At 45.1% G+C, this 22,688-nt stretch overlaps 2 protein-coding genes across 3 annotated transcripts in view; one reads left to right on the top strand and one right to left on the bottom strand.

The window, feature by feature from the left end:
- Positions 1 to 22,688, bottom strand: part of vsnl1a (visinin-like 1a) — a gene marked incomplete at both ends in the record, with an annotated part of 42,428 nt that overhangs the window by 10,804 nt on the left and 8,936 nt on the right. The gene's annotated exons all lie outside the window — the stretch shown is intronic.
- Positions 6,093 to 7,077, top strand: LOC310782953 (uncharacterized protein; the record flags this gene model as incomplete). The annotated part of the gene is made up of 3 exons (XM_083643735.1): positions 6,093 to 6,228; positions 6,326 to 6,482; positions 6,596 to 7,077. The coding sequence occupies 3 exons, from the start codon at positions 6,093 to 6,095 to the stop codon at positions 6,996 to 6,998; spliced, it is 696 nt and encodes a 231-aa protein (XP_083499861.1). The 3' UTR covers positions 6,999 to 7,077.

Raw genomic sequence — 22,688 nt, 5'->3', positions numbered from 1 at the left:
AAGTGATTTGGCGGAATTTGTGGCTCTCTGCAGCATCCTGATAAATCTATCTTACGCCATCATTTATTGAATAGACGGATGAAAATAATTTCTGCGTATAGACTTCATAGTCAAGATTGATCAGGTTTCATTATTTTGTGCTTTTGACAAACCAAGGACATACTGATAATAAAACAAATAATCTCTGCATGAAACGCATGCCCTCTGTAGCTTGATGGGTTGATCTTTTAACTTTTTCAACATACTGACAGTCTGACACCAGTGTGATTATATTGTGAGCAAAACGTTGATTATAGTTTTCAAAGACTGTCGCGTATGCCCAAGTTTAGAGTATGAGGGGGTCTTATCCTGCACACAGCCTGATAAGTCATGATAACATGAGTCTTATCCTGCACACAGCCTGATAAGTCATGATAATATGAGTCTTATCCTGCACACAGCCTGATAAGTCATGATAATATGAGTCTTATCCTGCACACAGCCTGATAAGTCATGATAACATGAGTCTTATCCTGCACACAGCCTGATAAGTCATGATAATATGAGTCTTATCCTGCACACAGCCTGATAAGTCATGATAATATGAGTCTTATCCTGCACACAGCCTGATAAGTCATGATAACATGAGTCTTATCCTGCACACAGCCTGATAAGTCATGATAACATGAGTCTTATCCTGCACACAGCCTGATAAGTCATGATAACATGAGTCTTATCCTGCACACAGCCTGATAAGTCATGATAACATGAGTCTTATCCTGCACACAGCCTGATAAGTCATGATAACATGAGTCTTATCCTGCACACAGCCTGATAAGTCATGATAACATGAGTCTTATCCTGCACACAGCCTGATAAGTCATGATAACATGAGTCTTATCCTGCACACAGCCTGATAAGTCATGATAACATGAGTCTTATCCTGCACACAGCCTGATAAGTCATGATAACATGAGTCTTATCCTGCACACAGCCTGATAAGTCATGATAATATGAGTCTTATCCTGCACACAGCCTGATAAGTCATGATAACATGAGTCTTATCCTGCACACAGCCTGATAAGTCATGATAATGAGACTTATCCTGCACACAGCCTGATAAGTCATGATAATATGAGTCTTATCCTGCACACAGCCTGATAAGTCATGATAACATGAGACTTATCCTGCACACAGCCTGATAAGTCATGATAATATGAGTCTTATCCTGCACACAGCCTGATAAGTCATGATAATATGAGTCTTATCCTGCACACAGCCTGATAAGTCATGATAATATGAGTCTTATCCTGCACACAGCCTGATAAGTCATGATAATATGAGTCTTATCCTGCACACAGCCTGATAAGTCATGATAACATGAGTCTTATCCTGCACACAGCCTGATAAGTCATGATAATATGAGTCTTATCCTGCACACAGCCTGATAAGTCATGATAACATGAGTCTTATCCTGCACACAGCCTGATAAGTCATGATAATATGAGTCTTATCCTGCACACAGCCTGATAAGTCATGATAATGAGTCTTATCCTGCACACAGCCTGATAAGTCATGATAATATGAGTCTTATCCTGCACACAGCCTGATAAGTCATGATAACATGAGACTTTCTTGATCTCACTGGGGAAATTAAAATGCTGATGCTGACCTGCAGCTGGCTGCCTCCCAGGCGGCGACAGAGCTGTCCCTGCTGTCAATACACAGACCTGACAAGGCCAACAGACAGGGACGCTGACGCGGCCAAACAGATACCCTGGCTGCGCCCCTACACAGGCATGATGATGATAATACATCCCATAATAATGTCTGGCCTGGACCGCTGCCATAACGATGCTACTGTAATACTCTGTCATGCACACCTGGTGGCAGTGTCACATTCCTACTCCCAACCAATCCCTCTCCACATCTTTCTCTCTGTCGCAGACACATAATCATTAGCGCATCGCACACATGCACACACATAGACACACACGCACGCACGCACACAGACACACGTGCACGCACGCACACAGACACACGTGCACGCACGCACGCACACAGACACACGTGCACGCACGCACACAGACACACGTGCACGCACGCACACAGACACACGTGCACGCACGCACACAGACACACGTGCACGCACGCACGCACACAGACACACGTGCACGCATGCACACAGACACACGCGCGCGCACGCGCATGCACACACACACTTTTGGGAGCCACAGAGCTCATTATGCCTGAGTTCCCTCTCCCTAAGCAATATGGATGGTTCAATATCATTTTGCCCCATGGATGAATGTTATCATTACCTGCAGGAGCAGTGACAAAAGACAAATGGTTTCATTGTCCTCATTGTTCAGTAACCACCAAACAGACTGGAGCAGAATTGAACCAAATAGAACAGAAAATTGACACACAAAAAGGCTCTGCCGAAAATGTGGAGGTGGGTGGGGATGCATAAACATTCAGCCAATACTTATTACAAAATAAAGTACAAATTATACTGCTAGAAATTGAGCTGTATATCTATTCAGAATTTGCAAGCTCAAAGTGAATAATGGCCCTCCCACCCAGCTCTCAGGACGCACACAGACTCATCTATCCTCACCTCAGTGATGGAGCCTGCAGGACATTGTGACATCTACACTGTTATCATCACAGACTCACCTATCCTCAGTGATGGAGCCTGCAGGACATTGTGACAGCTACACTGTTATCATCACAGACTCACCTATCCTCAGTGATGGAGCCTTCAGGACATTGTGACAGCTACACTGTTATCATCACAGACTCATCTATCCTCAGTGATGGAGCCTTCAGGACATTGTGACAGCTACACTGTTATCATCACAGACTCATCTATCCTCAGTGATGGAGCCTGCAGGACATTGTGACAGCTACACTGTTATCATCACAGACTCATCTATCCTCAGTGATGGAGTCTGCAGGACATTGTGACATCTACACTGTTATCATCACAGACTCATCTATCCTCAGTGATGGAGCCTGCAGGACATTGTGACAGCTACACTGTTATCATCACAGACTCACCTATCATCAGTGATGGAGCCTGCAGGACATTGTGACAGCTACACTGTTATCATCAGTGAGAGGCAGATTTGTTTTTATTTACACTTCAAAACGCTCCATGACTTCTACTAATAGAACCAACATTTAAATCTAACTTGTTTATTACAGTTTTTCCCATTCCTCTATGACACCACTGCTATGTCAATAATGTGTTATGGTTCATTCATGCATTCTAGGAAGGGATGGGATGGGAATTGATGGGATTTTATTGATACCATTATCGAATCTGCTTATGGGTTTGATTCTTTATCGATTCCTGATCAATTTTCTGTGGAAAAAAAAGTAGGCTCGGCCTACATAGGTTTCCAGTGTCAACGCTGCTGGGTTAACTTAACCCAGCTTCTGGCTTCTGCGTTAACTTAACCCAGGGTCTCCCTGCTGACTGCATCGGACATTGTTGGGAATCGAGAACCTTTGGACCTGCTTCCAAATTGTCCAGTTACTTGGAATTAGTGTTAAGTTTGTCGGCTATTTTTTTTATTTAGTCGTAGTCTTAGTCCCGCGTTGAATGTCCTTTTAGTCTTTATCATATTTAGTCAACCTCATCCTGTTTTTATTTAGTCAAGTTTTAGTCGACTAAAAGTTTGAGCATTTTAGTCTCAGCTTAGTCAAATAAAACCATAAGTATTTTAGTCTAGTTTTAGTCAACGAAAACTGTTCACATTTTAGTCTAGTTTTAGTCAATGAAAACTGTTGAATCTGCTGATGCGCTTGCACTAGTAGTAGTAATGGTAATTCGAAGCAGTGTTGGCAACTCTTTCCCAGGGAAAGTAGCAAATGCTGACTCTGCCCCACCCGGGCCAGTGTCGGCGTACGGCGGTAGCAACGACAAGTGGACCGTATTTACAGTCCCTGCTCAGCCCACAGCTGAGGGGAGGGAGGGAGGCTGGCTGTGCTGTGTGGAAAGCGCTCAGACCTCTCTGGATATAATGTAGACAAGCAAGGGAACACGATGCCTCATACACATATAGATAAGACCCTTAACTAAGACTGGGCGGGTTCTGTTGTAACTACTGTAAATGTTTTTAAGACAGCTAAATGTCAGCTAGATCTACAGTATGATGCTGCAGCACAGGAACCTGAACTGCTGCATTGAGGGGGAGAAACAGTATATAATTAGTGTTAATTTTGTCATCTATTTTTTAATTTAGTCGTCAATGTCCCTGTTAATTTTTATCATATTTAGTCAAACTCATCCTCTTTTTGTTTAGTCAAGTTTTAGTCGACTAAAAGTTTGAGTATTTAAGTCTCGTCTTAGTCAATGAAACTAAAAGTCTGAACATTTTAGTCTCGTCTTAGTCTTGGGGAAAAAGGTAGTCGACTAACATTTTTCGTCATAGTTTTCGTCGACGAAATGAACACTACTTGGAATCTAGTGAATCTTAACCCAGGTCCTGGGTTACACAGCAGCCATACCCAGCAGCCATACACAGCAGCCATGCGCAGCAGCCATACCCAGCAGCCATACCCAGCAGCCATACACAGCAGCCATGCGCAGCAGCCATACCCAGCAGCCATACCCAGCAGCCATACCCAGCAGCCATACCCAGCAGCAGTGTTGTGCTGCGTACGGCTGATGCTGCTTCACCAAAGCAGCACTTTGATGCTACTTCACCAAGCTGAGAGGACCGGCTTGAGGGAGGGGGAATACATGCATAATCCATCACTGGGTTATTTACAGAGAGCGAGACAGAGTGTGTGTGTGTGTGTGTGTGTGTGTGTGTGTGTGTGTGTGTGTGTGTGTGTGTGTGTGTGTGTGTGTGCGCGTGTGCATGAGATAGACAGAGTCTGGGTGCTTTTACATAAACCCTCAGTGACATGCCAGGCACCAGAGAGACCCAGCCAGCACACTGCTGCTGCTACTGCTGCTGCTTCCAAGCCTCCAGGGTCCACACAATTATAACACACACACACACACACACACACACACACACACACACACACACACACACACACACACACACACACACACACACACACACACACACACACACAGTACACACGACACACTCTAGCCACTCTGCTCTGTAAAGTGCATTTTTAATCATTGTCTTATTACTCTCAGATGGGTGTCTGCTGGGATATCAATGTCACCGAGGCTAAACTACTGAATGTTTGTTGATAATAAAGGCTAATAAAGGCTAAAAGGAGAACTTCACCACCTGCTATTTATAACGCTATTTATTACAGACTGTTATTTATAACCTTGACTAATCATTGCTTTTGACATGGAAGTGAGGGACAAACTACAAATGGGACCAAATCTGGCCAGCAAGGAGCTGAAACTGTTGTGAAAACCAACAACGTCATGGAAAACGCTATTGATCATATAACAGTTTACATTTCCTAGCGGCGGTGTCCCCCGCTGCCTTCACAAACCGCTGCCTTCACAAACTGCCAGGTGAATGTAAATTGCCCTCGGTGAAGAGACTTCTATTTGACCGGCGGGCCTAAGCCCTTCCATTACGGCTGCACACATCACAAGCGAAGATACGAGAGCGAGACGAGGTATCTCTCTCTCTGGCCATTACAGCGTAATCAGAGCGCATTAATACATGTGTGACCTTTGTTTATGGTCAAGGTCTATAGGATTGCTTTGGTCTTGAGGGATGAGCCTGTGATTCGGCCTGACAATACGCTTTCAAGAAGAGGGGCCGCCTAATGGAAACAGCGACGCTTATCAGAGTAACGACTGATATAGCAGGGTTCATCTCCCCTCTATGCAATGATGCCAGGCAGCCTAGTAGGTAGGTGTGTGTATCAGTGTGTGACAACGTGTGTTAAGGTCCTTGCACACAGAGTCCGTTTTTTCGTCCGAAATTGACGCACGAAAAAAATAAAAATACGACCTCATTTGTGTCAATCATCATTGACACACCGAGTCCGACAATTACGTCCGTCATTAAAGTTTTCGGACGAGGTTCGATTTTTTTGCGTTTTTCCGCATCCATGAAAAGCGTTTTGAGAGTTGTTTGACCACCCAGAGCCGCCGTAGCTATTCACAATGAAAAATGGCGTCTGAGAAGCTGATTCACTTCGTCTCCCAGCACAAAGCACTTTATGATAAAGGAAGTAAGGAGTACAGAGATGCGGATTTAAAAGACATAATGTGGCGGGTGATTGCAGACCAGCTTGGAATGCGGGACGGTAGGTATTGATTGCAAAACAATTGATGTATGGAAGATTAGACAGACGTGCTTGTACGCTAGGCAGCTAAGCTAATAATTTGCATTGTTTTGTATAGTTGAGAGAGTGAAACAAATGTGGCGTAACCTGCGAGACACCTATGTCCGCCGCAAGAGAGAGGAACGGGGGACAAGTGGACAGGCGGCTACAAAGACAAAGAAGTGGAAATACATGGAAGTCATGTCCTTTGTGGCGTCTTCCACCACCAAGAGAAGGTAACCTAATTGCACAACAACAATGATGAATAGTTTAGCAGAGTGCAATCTCTGCTACCCGCCCGCACAGTATAATTATTTAAAACAGATACCATGTTACTTTCATTCAACAGGACAGATAGCAATATTCGGGAGGAGGATGACGACGACGAGGAGGAGGAGGAGGAGGATGAAGATGAGACCGTGGACGGCACACAGACAGAGAGGGAGGACAGTTCAGCCGCATCAGCTAGCCGAGGTGCAAAAAAAAGGAAGCGGACAGAGAGTGGAGACAGCCTGGAGAGATACATGCAGTGGAAGGAAGCAAGGGACGAAACAAGAGAGAGGGAGCGAGAGATGGATCGGCAGCAGCGTGAGGCTTCGCAGGACCTGCAGACAGACGAGGTTGCCACCTTCCTCTACAGCTTGGCCCCCAGCATGAGGAAGCTTCCCCCAGAGAAACTGTCTTATGTGAAAATGAAGATGCAGGAATTAGTACATAGTGGACCGGAACCGTCCGGTGCGCAGTTCCGTTAAGACTTTCGTTGCCTGAACGCCGTTGGGGTAAAACATCCAGCTGCCTGTCAATCAAAATCCGATTGTTGCAGAGTGCAGTCGATCCATAATTTCCAACAAGGAAATGCATGGCTGACGTTATGTCATTACTAATAAACAACAGTCTCTCTCATAAATTGCTTCTAAATTGTTCCGTTTTTTAGACCTGGCTGTCAGTGGTTTTTAATCCGTGCTGTAGGCTGATTTGCGCTTCCAGCACGCAGTTCCTGAATGCCGCTGCTGCTGCCTGCACTGGGCTGTGTCAAGTCTAGTCTCGCTTGCGGCTTGCCTCCGCTCCGCAAACAAAAACAGTTCCACCAGGATTGCGCGAGTGTAGTTCCCAAGCAAGCAAGCAAGCAGAAACGGTCATATTTCCAACCACTGAGAGGCAGGCAGGCAGCGATGTGCCGCAAGGCATGGGTTTACTTTGTGGCAATTGTGGGGCGAGTAGCTAACAGCAGCTAGCAGGAGGAGGCGCTGGCGCAGACAGTGAAGTGATGGAGTGATACACACACAGTGAACTGAGTGAAGTGCCAGCGCTGTTGTGTTAACATGAAATGTACGGCGGTAGGCAACTCTTGTCCAATCAAATTACTCGGCCGGAACTAACTGTTGTATAAAGGTGCGTTTGATTTATTGTTCCCGGACATTTTGCGACCAAATGCACCTACTTTATTAATGCAATTTGCACAGGGGGGCGGGCAAGGATGGATAATAAACGAGCCCAACATGTTTCGCCATTGTTTTCAGAACAAAGGAGCAGAAATGCAACGAACACTAACTCAAATGTTTAAGAGGAAGGAGAGAGAGAAAGAAGCAGATAATGTGGCGAAATTTAGAAGAAAAGAGCAAATTGAGGGCCAGAGGGAAGAGGCAGAGCCTCTGCAAAATGAAAACCCACCCTCAGATGCAAATACAGGTGATGATGCTAATTTAGACCAGAGAATGGACATGAAGTTAGCTTACTAGCAAACTATAGACAATGGCTTACTCAGAACACAGTCTGTGTGCATACAGTACAACATTTTGTATGTATCCTACACATTGTAGGATACATTTTGAGATATTTTATTTTACTAATAATCTGTTAATTAATTTATCTGCCCACTGTTCTGACAATTCAAAGACAGACTGTTTGACTGTTGATGAATTTAGTTGTAAATGTTAATTTAATTCAAACAGTTGAGGGCCAGAGAGAGGAAGAGGAGACTCAACAAGAAGCAGCAGGTCCCTCCTCTGAAGAAAGAACAGGCGATGCTGCTAGCCCTCCTACTGCTTACCCTAATGTATGGAAAGAAGAACAGTATAAACAGTTCAAGGAGAAAAATGAATGGCTGCATGCTGAAAATGGAAGGCTAGGCTGTAGCCCATGCCATGATGTAAAAGATCTGGGTGTCATGGCATCCCGTGGGGTCAACATAGCTACTCAGTGGGCTGAGGGAAAGATAGCCGCATGTGGTCATTCAAGGGAAACACAGCTTTCATCACTGAGGAAAAAGATCCATGAGCACAGGAACTCCACAGCGCATACTGAAGCTGTCAAGATCCTTCAGACAGCAGATAAAGACATACTTCTGAACATGAACGCCAGTAGTCAGGAGTCTGCATTTGAGTCTACTGCCAAAGTATTCATGACAGCATACTATGTGGCCAAGAATGACAAGCCTTTCACAGACTTTGAGAGTCTGATTGACCTGCAGCAAGTAAATGCTGTTAGCTTAGGGCGTGTTTTGCACAGCAAAACAGTCTGTGTTGATATAATTGAGCATGTGTCATCACAGATGAAAAAGGAACTTCTGAAAAAGATAATCGAGGCCAAGAGTAAAATCACAGTATTGGCTGATGAGTCGACCAGTGTCGGGCACAAATCAACACTCATTGTGTTTCTGAAGGCTAGTGTTGATGGAGAAATGGAGCCCATTGCCTTTCCATTGGACCTGGTTGAGCTGGATAGTATGTGTGCTGCTCATATCAAGGAACAGATTATGGGTTGCTTGCTTAAGAACGGCTTCACTGTTGAGTTGCTGAGGGAAGTCCTCATTGGATTTTGCAGTGATGGGGCCAGTGTCATGCTGGGAGTGAAGTCAGGTGTTGGGAAGTTGCTCCAGGATGACTTCCCAGGCATCCTACTATGGCACTGCCTCAATCACAGACTGGAGCTTGCTGTGGACCAGGCCCTGGATGTGACGGGGGGAACAAAGGACTTCCAGGCATTCCTTGACAGCCTATATTCATTATATAGCCAGTCACCAAAAAACATGCGGGAGCTGAGTGAATGTGCTCACAACCTAGACATCGCCCTCAGGAGGATCGGAAAAGTGTTCAGTGTTCGCTGGGTAGCTTCTTCATGCAGGGCAGTCTCTGCAGTTTGGCAGTCTTATCCAGCCTTGGCACAACATTTCCGTGAAGCATCAGAGGATAATACAAGGGACAGCAGAGACAGGGCCAAATTCAAAGGTCTGCTTTCTAAGTTGTGCTCCATCAACTTCCTGAAAAGTCTTGCAGTGATGGCAGATGTTCTGACTGAACTTAAGAACTTGTCAGAAATTCTTCAGGACAGACAGACCACACTCCCAAAGGCCCATGACACCATGACAATGTATATCAAACGCATAGAAAGCTTCAATCGCTACCCAGGACAACATGCAGTTGAAGCCAGCCAAGCAGAGGAAGTGATGGAATTCAAGGGAGAGGAGTTAAGAGTTGGCAGGTCTCCCATCATTAACTCTGCTCAGTTCATCCAAGCAGTGGTAGACAATATGAAAGAAAGACTCTTCACAACCACAGCAAACAGAGCACAGGCCAGTGTTGCAGCCAACCGAAAAGAGGCGTACAATAACCTTATCAAACAAATGGCAGTCCTCAACCCTGACAACTGGGACCACGACAATCCTCGATTTGGAGATAATGAGGTGAGGGCTTTGTGTGATGTCCTACATCTGAATGGACAAGAGGCCCACCTTGGGTTCACTGAATACAAAGCAAGTGGAGGAAGAACCATTCCTAACAAGATGAAGAAGTTGCTCATGGCAGTTGACACACTGTCTGCAAGCAATGCTGACTGTGAACGGGGGTTCAGCACAATGAACAACATCATAACTGAGTATAGGAGCAAAATGACAACAAGAAATGCAGCAAATCTCCTCTTCATCAGCTCTGTGGGACCTCCATGCAGACAGTGGGATCCACTGCCTTATGTGAAGACTTGGCTGGGCAAAGGAAGAAGAGCAGCCCACTCAACAAGTTGCATGGCTCGCCATTACACAGAAGACAAGGATAACTACTTCAGCCCTCTGTGGAAAATGTGGAAAAGTGTTTAAGTGTCCCCAGTTTCCCAGGGACCTAGATCCAGCTAGTAGTTTACAACCAGCTGGCACGCCTGGCAGCTAGTGATAACAATAATTCAGACTCTTCTGAACCTAAAACTGATGACAGTAATAAAGAATGGATGGAAACTAATGAACCTCAGTTAAGAAACACTTGAGTTACCCAGTTTGTGGTTAAAAGAAAACTGGTCAAAAAGGAGACTTGAACAAACATGATAATTTACACAGGCAATAAACTATTTAATTGCTCAGTCTGTGGTAAATGTTTTGGCCATAAAGGAGACTTGAAGAGACACAATAGTTCACACAACAAGAGAGAAACAATTTAATTGCTCAGTCAGTCTGTGGTAAATGTTTTGGCCATAAAGGAGACTTGAAGAGACACAATAGTTCACACAGGAGAGAAACAATGTAATTGCTCAGTCAGTCTGTGGTAAAGGTTTTGGCCATAAAGGAGACTTGAAGAGACACAATAGTTCACACAGGAGAGAAACAATTTAATTGCTCAGTCAGTCTGTGGTAAATGTTTTGGCCATAAAGGAGACTTGAAGAGACACATAATAGTTCACAGGATAGAAACAATTTAATTGTTCAGTGTGTGGTAAATGTTTTGCCATAAAAGGAGACTTGAAGAGATGCATGATAGTTCACACAGGAGAGAAACAATTTAATTGTTCAGTGTGTGGTAAATGTTTTGGTCAAAAAGGACAGTTGGAATCACATAATAGTCCACATAGGAGAGTCTGTTATGAGTCTGTTATAATGTTTAAATAAATAATTTACTATACATATTGTCAAGTGTTTCTAATTTCGACACCATACAGGCATTAAAAATTGGATGTGTGTGTTCAGGGATGCATGGGGGTGGGAGGAGAACAATATGAAACGATGAAGGTTGGGGTAGTAGCCTATAGTTCCTGCAAGAAATTCAAACCACTTTCACCATGGTGCTGTCTTTGGGGGAGTCACCCCCTTGCCCTTCTATCACCAGTTGGATTCAACCTACTAGGGTCAGCTATTTGGTGACATACTAAAAACAAAAAAAGTAACACATTCTGTTACTATTTGTTATGTTATATAAAAAAAATGTTAATATTTGTTAATATATTTTATTTTTCTACAACGATTTAAATGTTGGATCGCTTAATTTCATTAAGTTATTAATACAAATGTTCTATGTGTATTGTCCGTTCAACAATTTATTATGATGCATGAATTTATTGTAGCACTTTTTTACACCTGTAGCACTTTTTTTACACTGTATTCTTCAGGTTCTGCTCTTCTGACCAGTGTTTTGTATTTATGAATGCAGAATAAACAGGGAACGTTCATTGGTCTTTTGTTCTTTTATTTCATGTAAACATTCATTATTTATAATGTATTTAATTACAGTAGACTAGCCTATACGTGGCAGAACGATCTTTATAGGCTACAGCTATTTAGTCAATGTCACATTTTAACTATTTGTCAGCAAAAACATGCTGTAAAAATAGGCCAGATCATTTTAACAAAGCCACAAGAACATTTTAATTAGGCTATCATTTTTTTCTATAGTCCACGGCGCACACGCTCGTACTGCCATGGTACTTCGCCAGCAGGTGAGACAAAATATTCCTTGAATGTGTCTCGAATCTGCAGAGCCTCTGCAGATGCCCGGTTGCCCCTTGGCCTCTGGATCTCCTGTAGGCATGCAGCATTGCCCTCTTCAGCATCATTAAAGCTGTCATCCTGGGCATGGCCAGCTTCCTCTACGTCGTAGCGCAGGTAGTTGCATAATATGCAGGTTGCTTTTACGATGCTGTCTGCCAGATCGGGGTTCACCTCCATTGGCCTTTTGAAGACCCTGAAACGCTGGGTGAGGATCCCGAATGCATTTTCAGAAATGCGTCGCGCTCTTGACAGGCGGAGGTTGAAGATCCGCTTCTCCTCATCAAGACCTCTTCCAGGGTAGGGTCGGAGGAGGTATGGCTTCATCGGAAAAGCCTCATCTGCCACGATGACGTGGTTGATCCTCCCTCGTTCAGGTGCAGATGGAAGCTCCACTGGGGGTGGAATGTTCAAAGTTCCACGCTGGAGGGCTCGTCCCAGAGCAGAATCGGCAAATATGCCCCCGTCGCTATTCCCACCATAGCTCCCCACATCTATGGCAAGGAAACGGTAATCCGCATCCACCAATGCAAGGAGGACAGTGGAAAAGGTGCCCTTGTAGTTCCAGAACAGGGAACCTGTATTTGCAGGGGCCTCGATCCTGATGTGCTTCCCATCAAGAGCTCCTAGGCAATTGGGGAAGTTCCAGCGTTCCCCGAACCTCTTGGCTGTGTGCTTCCAGACCTCCTCTGTTGGAGCTGGCATGTACTTCTGCTGGAGCTGCAGCCAGATTTGGTCACAGGTCTCCCTCACAATCTTCCCCACAGTGGTAATGCCCATCCTGTAACTGCTGGCGATGGTGGTGAATGAATCCCCAGTGCTGAGATATCTAAAATCATACAGAGAATGATGAATAAACTTGTATAATAATATAATAAAAATGAAATTATACTAATACTTATTATATATATATATATATATATATATATATATATAGGCCTATAATTATTGTTGTAATTATAATATATTAATTGTAATTAATTAATTTATAAATAATAATGATAAACAATCATAATTATAATTAATTAATTAAATTGTATTTAATTTCTAAATAATGATTATATATATATATATATATATATATATATATATATATATATATATATATATATATATATATATATATATATATTAATTATATATAATTAATCATTATATAATATACAGCTCTGGAAGAAATTAAGAGACCACTGCAGAATTATCAGTTTATCTGGTTTTACTAGGTATGTGTTTGAGTAAAATGAACAATTTTGTTTTATTCTAGTAACTACTGCGAACATAACATGTTCATATTCATTTTTAAACAACACAATACTAATGTTTTAACTTAGGAGGACCTCACACATCAATATTTGGTGGATAACCCAGATTTTTAATCACAGCTTTCATGCGTTTTGGCAGGCCCAGACCAAATTAATTAATTGATTAACGAACAGTGAGGCCTGCCTCGCTTCCTTTGCACTGTGCTCCAAGCACAGACGCAGTGCATAGATAATTATTTTTGAAATAAACACCAACAAAAATTTATGAAAATTTTGTTTGCTAAAAATATGTTAGGTCTTTCAAAAATGATTAAATCGATATTTTTTCAATAGCTACATTTTGACTGGGCCGGTAAATATTATATAAGGCCGGAATTTTGGAACGATACAGGCTGCATGGCTGTATAGGTCGGCCAGAAAATATCCTAGTGGAATCCCTGCTGTCCGCGGTGCTGAAATTGAGCAGAGACACATCACTTTGGTTGAAACAGTCTGCTTTTCGTGGTGAATTGAACTTTCGGCCCTATAGGCTATTTTTTTCTCTCCATTCTAGCAATCAACAGAATGGACTAATCGTTCTATGATTTTGCATAGACCTATTGTGTGTCTGTGTGTGTGTGTGTGTGTGTGTGTGTGTGTGTGTGTGTGTGTGTGTGTGTGAGAGAGAGAGAGAGAGAGAGAGAGAGGGAGAGAGCTTACCTCAGACACACTGCCAGCCGCTGTTCTGGATCAATAGGATCGCGGTAGTTGGTGGTATATTTTTTAATGTGTGGTTCCAGTATTGCTAACAGCACATCAAACTGGTCCACTGACATCCTGAAATAGACCTTGAAACGGTCGGGGAAATCCCGCAGCTCCCTAATCAGCAGGTTAAATTCTCCATACTCAACACGCCTGGTGAGGATTGGATGGACCCAATACCTTCTTTTTCTTTTTCTGTTTCTTTCAAGAAGAGCGACGACCACAAAATCATCATCGCTGCTTGATGACTCCATTTTGACCTGTAGCTACTGCGAATTTTCGCAACGAATATTGGATAATTCGCATCGGACTCAGTGTGCAAGGTATCTGTGCGTGACTTTTTTTTTCGGATGACGTATTCAAAAACGGAGCGAACAATTCGGACTCCGTGTGCAAGGTATCTGTGCGTGACGTTTTTTTCCGGATGACGGATTAAAAAAACGCAGCGAACAATTCGGACTCTGTGTGCAAGGACCTTTAGCGTGTGTCTACATGACCGTGTGTTCGGAGGTACCGAGACGAGAGGGGGGGTTCGGGGCATTTGGTTCAACCAGCCCCCCCGTTGTTAATCACAGTCCACCGCCACAGCCTCGGTGACAGATTCCTGGACTATCGGCACACACAGGAGAGATTCCGCTTCTGATTTAAGAGGGAATTTGCAGCCGACCTGTCGCTGACTCTGGTTTATCTGTGCTTACAAAACGCCCATCTGGCAGCGCTACAGCAGCAACCCTGCACAATGAGTCTAAATGACAACAGCAGATGGCGCCACTGAGCGTGGAAACATATTTCGTGCCCCAGAGGACAGTGAGGAGGATTGCTACTGGCAGTGTGCACTGTGCAAGAGAGAGGGAGAGAGAGAGAGAGAGAGAGAGAGAGAGAGAGGGAGGGAGAGAGAGAGAGAGGGAGGGAGAGAGAGAGGGAGAGAGAGAGAGAGAGAGAGAGAGAGAGAGAGAGGGCTGCATTGGAAAATAACATACAGTATACTACCTACACATCCATTTTCAATAAGTGTTGATGCGACTTATATAACACTAGAATGGCAGAATGTGCAAATACCACCATTAACCAGGATGTGATGTAACCATCCCTTGTGCTACTGCCTCCTTTTTGTAGAATTTTAATAGCGCTGCTAATCTAAAAGAGATAGGGAAACACAGTCAGGCGGGCAGGCGGGCGAGGGAGAGGAGAGGAGAGGAGAGGAGAGACGAGACAAGGAGAGGAGAGGAGAGGAGAGGAGAGGAGAGGAGAGGAGAGGAGAGGAGAGGAGAGGAGAGGAGAGGAGAGCGTGACTCACTGCTGGCTGCCAGGTAGACCCGAGGGTTACCCTGCGCTCCTTGTGACGCTGAGCCAAGCCCAGCCAAAACAACAGAGAAAAGGAGGACGGCTCTCGCTTTATCTTATCTTGCCAGCGGTGTGTCCAAAATGGATGGACTCTAAAGTGCCGGGCGAGATAAATCCAGTGCAACGTGTGCATTTGAAATAGTTGAAGCCATCTTTTAAAACCCGATAATCAGTCTGCAAGCTTTCCACTTTAGCCAGAAAGAGGAGAGGAGAGGATGGATAGAGCGAGATGGTGACAATGTGAGGCGTGTAGGAGGGAGATAGAGAGAAAGAGACAGAAGAAGAAGAATGAAACAGAGCAAGAGAATAAAACTTAAACATCATAACACACAACCTCCTTTCCATTCCCTCTGGATGTCTACATGATGGCTACAGTATTTACACTAGGCCTACATTCCACACCACTCATCAACCCTGCTTCGCTATTGCTCCTCAAGCATAACCTCAATATTAAATGTCTCTGCTTTATGAGGGCTTTTCATGTCTGACTGATCTATGCATGTGCTTTTGTACCCGTGTGTGATATGAAAAAGCATGTACTTTTTTTTTTCTCACCCATTTTCTCCCCCAATTGTACTTGGCCAATTCTCCCTGCTGCCCCCGGTCGCTGCACTTCTGCCGATCTGAGGAGCGCCATAGACACACACATGCTTCCTCTGATACATGTGCAGTTTCCAGCCACTTTTTTTCACCCGACAGCGGGGAGCTTCACCGGCAGGACGTAGCACGTGGGAGGACCACGCTATTCCCACCAGTTCCGCCCCGAACAGGCCCCCCGACCGACCAGAGGAGGCGCTATAGTGGAGCGACCCAGGACACATACCCTCATTCCGGCTTCCCACCCGCAGACACAGCCAATCGTGCCTGTATGGACGCCAGACAAGGCCGGAGGTACAGTAACACGGGGGCAAGAACCTGCGACCCTCGTGTTGGTAGGCAGGGAATCTACCGCTACACTACACGGTGTGTATGCCAAAAAGCATGTAGTTCTGAATCTGCATGCAACCATGCAGTCTCTCCTGTCACAATGCTGTTTCCCTCCTACTCACTAGCAGCATTGGAGTGACTTGCAGAGAGCCTCAGCTGATTTGCTAAACCACCCACAAGAAGTCTAGTGCTCTAAAGCAGTGGTTCCCAACCTTTTTTGTGTTATGTACCCCTTGAGCTGTTTTACCATGCCAATAGTACCCCTCACTCATGCGTGTCGATAATTCTCCTAAATTTGTTAAACTTATGTTAAACTTTTAGATGACCTCTCTAACACATCTCAATATTAAAATAATTTTAATGACTCATCTTTAATACAATTCTGACAGTTTTCAATTGGAAAAAGTTATCAGTTTTTACCATTTTGGAAATACATTGTAATCCCCAATCTTTCCAAGTACCCCCTGCAAGCTGCTGAAGTACCCCTAGGGGTACACGTACCCCTGGTTGGGAATCACTGCTCTAAAGCATAGAGCCGGTTGTATCCTCATGTGGGGCCCCACCCAGACAGACTATTTGAGTCTTGAGTTAGGGTATAATGCACCTGCTCTAACCCTGTTTAGGAAACCACTTTGTACTAGTAGTTGTGCCAACTGACAGGTTGAAATACGTAGTGGTGCTCTGGCTTTGTTATGTAGCGTATTGATGCCTTGAGTTCAGACGAACAGGTCCAACTTCTTTCTGTTTGGCTGTCTCTCTAGCCCCGCCTCCAGGTATCTGTTTGGCTGTCTCTCTAGCCCCGCCTCCAGGTATCTGTTTGGCTGTCTCTCTAGCCCCGCCTCCAGGTATCTGTTTGGCTGTCTCTCTAGCCCCGCCTCCAGGTATCTGTTTGGCTGTCTCTCTAGCCCCGCCTCCAGGTATCTGTTTGGCTGTCTCTCTGGCCCCGCCTCCAGGTATCTGTTTGGCTGTCTCTCTGGCCCCGCCTCCAGGTATCTGTTTGGCTGTCTCTCTAGCCCCGCCTCCAGGTATCTGTTTGGCTGTCTCTCTAACCCCGCCTCCAGGTATCTGTTTGGCTGTCTCTCTAGCCCCGCCTCCAGGTATCTGTTTGGCTGTCTCTCTAGCCCCGCCTCCAGGTATCTGTTTGGCTGTCTCTCTAGCCCCGCCTCCAGGTATCTGTTTGGCTATCTCTCTAGCCCCGCCTCCAGGTATCTGTTTGGCTGTCTCTCTAGCCCCGCCTCCAGGTATCTGTTTGGCTGTCTCTCTAGCCCCGCCTCCAGGTATCGGGCATTTCACCCTCATCCCGTGATTGATGGAGTTTGTCTCAGGGTTAATTGGGCTGCTTGGCATGTCTCTTTTCCCTGTGTGTGTGTGTGTGTGTGTGTGTGTGTGTGTCTCTTGCTCTCTGTCTCGCTCTGTTTCTCATCTGTCTTTCTCCCTGCAGCTTGGGTTCCAGAGACACGGTAACACAAATGTTTTCACGCTTGCGTTAACACACGTTTGACAGCCAAATATATAGACGGCTTACTTGTGAAATATTCATGACCGAGACAGTGAAAACGAATAATGATTTAGCAGATTGCTGACTCAAAGTGCATTGGGTTTTGATTCAATCATTGTGATTGGGTTAGGATTAGCCTACACAATGGAATGATTCGGATCCATTTTAACTGATGTGGAAAAAAATAAAGCTTCCATATAAGCCACATTATCTAACATATTGTACCCATAGGTGATGCAATTCAGATGTTGCTGATTAAGAGCTGCTCTCAACAAAACCACACATTGATTTACACAACTTTGCTAATGTATTATTCACCCAACAGTTTAGATGAACTAAATGTAATAACGACGCCATCTGAACCATGGAGATGAGCTGTAATGTTGTTGATCACTGTTGGCTCTGACGTGGTTTTACTTCCATATCTGCGCTGCTTCCTGCTCCCTGTTCTGCCTCCACTGCAGGCTGTACTGTCTCAATTAAAACCTAGGAGGAAGAGACACAAAGCAAAGGCTGAGCGCAACAAGAGACAGAAAGAACATAAGAATAGCGAGAGAAAATGAAATAAGAGATAGAGAGATAGAGAGGGAGAGAGAGAGAGAGATAGAGAGTGACAGAGAGAGAGAGAGAAGGAGAAAGCCGAGGCACCTAACCTAATAAAGGTGGACTCTAACGCACGGTGAGCTGGGAAGGAGATGGCCACTCTATTGATTACCGAGGGCAGATTTATTATCTTTGGCAATGACAAGATGACCTTGCTTGACCTTGAGCACATATTTTAAAACAGTCAACTGTTATCTACTCAAGTAGTCATTTTTTCTCTCTCTGATTTCCCCCCATTTTCTCCCCAATTGTACTTGGCCAATTTCCCCCCGCTGCCCCGGTCGCTGCTCCACCCTCTGCCGATCTGGGGAGAGCTGTAGACTAGCACCATGCTTCCTCCGACACATGCAGAGTTTGCCAGCCGCTTCTTTTCACCTGAGAGCGGGGAGCTTCACCGGCAGGACGTAGCACGTGGGGAGGATCAGTGCTATTCCCACCAGTTCCCTTCCACCCCGAGCGACCAGAGGAGGTGCTAGTGCAGCGACCAGGACACGTACACGTAAGGGTGAACGCGAACCTGCGACCCTCGTGTTGGTAGGCAGGGAATATATCGCGACACTACCCGGACGCCCCAAAAACCAACCAAGATTCTTGGTCAAGTTGGTCAATCCGCTGGCAGTGGCTATACATGGAGCTAGACACTAACGGGGCTGCATCGTTCTCAACTGAGGTCACGTCAGAGCGTCAGTCACTAATGATTGGTTAGGGGAAAATCAACACCCGCCTCCACACAGAAAACAGCTAAGAAGGACACAATCTCAGACTGAATAATATGAGTGGTAACAACAACATGGCCATTCAGTCTGAATATCACGCTGGGGCACTTGCTGACAGGGGGCCATGTTGGCAGGATTCAAAAAGCTACAGGCTACATGCAATACAGTGGAATCTGCTTATAGTGATCACGGTTATAGTGATCAACCGCTTATATTGATCAAAAAGCTTGAATCAGTATGCACATGCTGTTTAAATAATTTGCTTATAGTGATCAATACTCCGCTTACAGTGATCATTTTGGCCTTGTCCCACCTTTAAAACAACAGTAATTTTATTATTTTCTTAGTCACAAGCTGCCAAAAATGAGCCAACAAGATACAGCAGCGATACTCGGCGCATGACATGTCTGTCTGGTACATGGAGAGATCGCGCCATCTCTGTCTGTCTGTCTGTCTGTCTGTCTGTCTGTCTGTCTGTCTGTCTGTCTGTCTGTCTGTGTGTGTCTGTCTGTCTGTCTGTCTGTCTGTCTGTCTGTCTGTGGAGAGGTGGTCTCTGTCTACTCGAGGCCTCTCTGTTTGAAACAGCTGGAGGCCTAAACTTACTGTATGGATTTTTAAAGTCAATAACATTTTTACTTTATATGTACTGTATTCATGTAATACATATACAAATGTCATATTAGATGGTAATCTGCATGAGAAATAATGAAAAAGAAAAAAATCGCTTATACTGATCAATTTGGCGGTCCCAAGGTGATCAGTATAAGAGTGCACTCACTGTATAGATTTCTAGCACGTTGCCTTAACTAACCACTGGACCGTGGCAACTAGCTGCTCTCCATGCAGTGATATGATGATGGATACTTACAGCCAGGATGTACCTGATCATCTTACTTTGTGCTCTCTCTGACTTCCCCTTTCCTCGTCACACTGCAGCAGCAATGTGTGAGACTCACTGAGCCAATCATTCAATTAGAGCTGCAGGGTCCTAAAGCTATTCTGCAGACATCGCAGACGGGCCAGAGAGCAGCAGCCACTGACCGATAGGTCAACAGCCAATCCATCAGGATTCATCATACATCCACCTGTCTGTCTGTCTGTCTGTCTGTCTGTCTGTCTGTCAGTCAGTCTGTCTGTCTGTCTATATGGGTGCTTTCTCTGATGCAGTCCACATTTCAGACTCGCTGACACACTGCTGGGACAGAGGGAAATGAACACCAATGTCTGTTCTGAAAGATTGGAGAGAATTTGCTCAGCAAAAAAAAACAAATAAAATAAATCTGTCTGCTAATTCGATGTCATATTTCCCCGGAGAGGACCTGAGTGAGATCGCCCATGTCAATGCGCCCGTGGTTCCCAAACATCGTAAACGACTCAATATCTTAATTAGTGAGTCTCAGCCTTTCCATTAGGATTAATTATTTGTGTGTGTGTGTGTGTGTGTGTGTGTGTGTGTGTGTGTGTGTGTGTGTCTGTGTGTGTGTCTGTGTGTCTGTGTGTGTGTTGTGACAACGATGGAGAGCTTCTAAATGAAAGCTTCTGAAATGATAGAAACTATTTTTAGTGGCAGCATACAACCCCACTTAGGCAGAGAAGGGAGATGAGAATGTGTGTGTGTGTGTGTGTGTGTGTGTGTATGGGGGGGTAGAGAGAGATAGGGGGGGTGGAAGAGATGGAGATATAGTAGAGGGAGAGGGAAGTGGGGAATGTTGGTTAGTAATGGTATCATGAACTATTATTAGCGTTTTAGAGGGGACAGAGGGTTGTGTATAGCACAAACCCCACAGCCGCACACACACACACACACACACACACGCATGCATGTACATGCGCACGTGTGTACACACACACACACACACACACACACACACACACACACACAGCAGTCTGCCACAGCATCCTTCTTCTTCCTAGGTGTGCAGTATTTTCGGTACCAATTTTACAGGTTTAGCTTCATGCTGGGAGACGCTGGGAGAGAAATTAAATCATTAGCGTTTTATTTATTTATTGTTTATTTATTAATTTTGATGCGAGACTGCCTACGAGAGGCTCTGAGTCAGGTAAAAACATTGACCCCATGATTACGGAAGCCTCAAGGTTAAAGAAGCGGGTTGCTGGTCCGGAGTTAGATTAAATTGTTGCACAGCGACTCAGGAGGAGGAAGTGAACGAGGAACCACTGCTCTATCCTGAGCGAGAGGCTTTGACTGATCTACAACATCATAAATTCATGGGCGACCGGGTAGTGTAGCGGTAGATTCCCTGCCTACCAACATGAGGGTCGCAGGTTGTAACCTCCGGCTTTTTCGGGCGTCCATACAGGCACGACTGGCTGTGTCTGCGGGGGGGGGGAAGACGGATTAGGGGTATGTATCCTGGTCGCTGCATTAGCGCCTCCTCTGGTCGGTCGGGGCGCCTGTTCGAGGTGGAAGGGAACTGGTGGGAACAGCGTGATCCTACCACGTGCTACGTCCTGCCGGTGAAGCTCCCTGCTGTCAGGTGTAAAGAAGCGGCTGGCAACTGCGCATGTGTCGGAGGAAGCATGGTGCTAGTCTACGGCTCTCCCCAGATCGGCAGCGGGTGGAACAGCGACCGGGGCAGCAGGGGGAAAATTGGCCAAGTACAATTGGGGAGAAAATGGGTGGAAATCAGGAAAAAAGAAGTTATACTATTTTGAGTTGAACATGAACGTATATCTAAAACAAACTGCAACTGTTCTCCAAGCATTTGTTTTTGAGACGTAGACTTTCAAATCAAAGTAGGGACGCTCTGAATGGCTGTAATGCTTGTTCATTTTGCACTTGCAGCTTCTTCATGAAACAAAATCAGATGAGTGTGGAAGCATCAATCTGATTGGCTCTTGAAGATGGCCGGTGTTCAGCCGTGACCAGCCTTTCTCCTCCAGTAAAAAGAGCATGAAAAGAGCCTGCTCAACAAACCTTCCTTGGATGAATACAAGTTTGAAGTTTGTTTTAACCTGAGATCCCAGTAGCACCGTGCCTCACATCCATCCCAATTATTAGAGCAGTATTTTCCAAAGAACTCCCCCTGGAAATGTGGAGCACTTATAGATATTAATCCCAGCCTGTCTAACTCTGCCTCTCTCTATTTGCCCTGTCTCTCCTTTGTCTCCTGTGATTAGGCCACATATGTTTCCATCTGGAGTCGGTCGCTCACAGACACAAGCTGCTGGCCAGATGATGTCAGGGTCGCTCTGTCGCTCCGTCTACCTGTCTGTCTACCTGTCTGTCTGTGTGTGTGTCTGTCTGTCTGTCTGTGTGTCTGTCTGTCTGTGTGTCTGTCTGTGTGTCTGTCTGTCTGTGTGTGTGTGTGTGTGTGTGTGTGTGTGTGTGTGTGTGTGTGTCTGTCTACCTGTCTGTCTGCCTGTCTGTGTGTGTGTCTGTCTGTCTGTGTGTCTGTCTGTGTGTCTGTCTGTCTGTGTGTGTGTGTGTGTGTGTGTGTGTGTCTGTCTACCTGTCTGTCTGTGTGTGTGTCTGTCTGTCTGTCTGTCTGCCTGTCTGTGTGTGTGTCTGTCTGTCTGTCTGTCTGTCTGTCTGTCTGTCTGTGTGTCTGTCTGTCTGTGTGTCTGTCTGTCTGTCTGTCTGTCTG

The sequence above is a fragment of the Poromitra crassiceps genome (genome assembly GCF_964638095.1).
Source record: "Poromitra crassiceps genome assembly, chromosome: 9".
Lineage (NCBI taxonomy): Eukaryota > Metazoa > Chordata > Actinopteri > Beryciformes > Melamphaidae > Poromitra > Poromitra crassiceps.
Note: the sequence above shows the minus strand (reverse complement) of the source record. Positions and strands in the feature narration are given on the sequence as shown.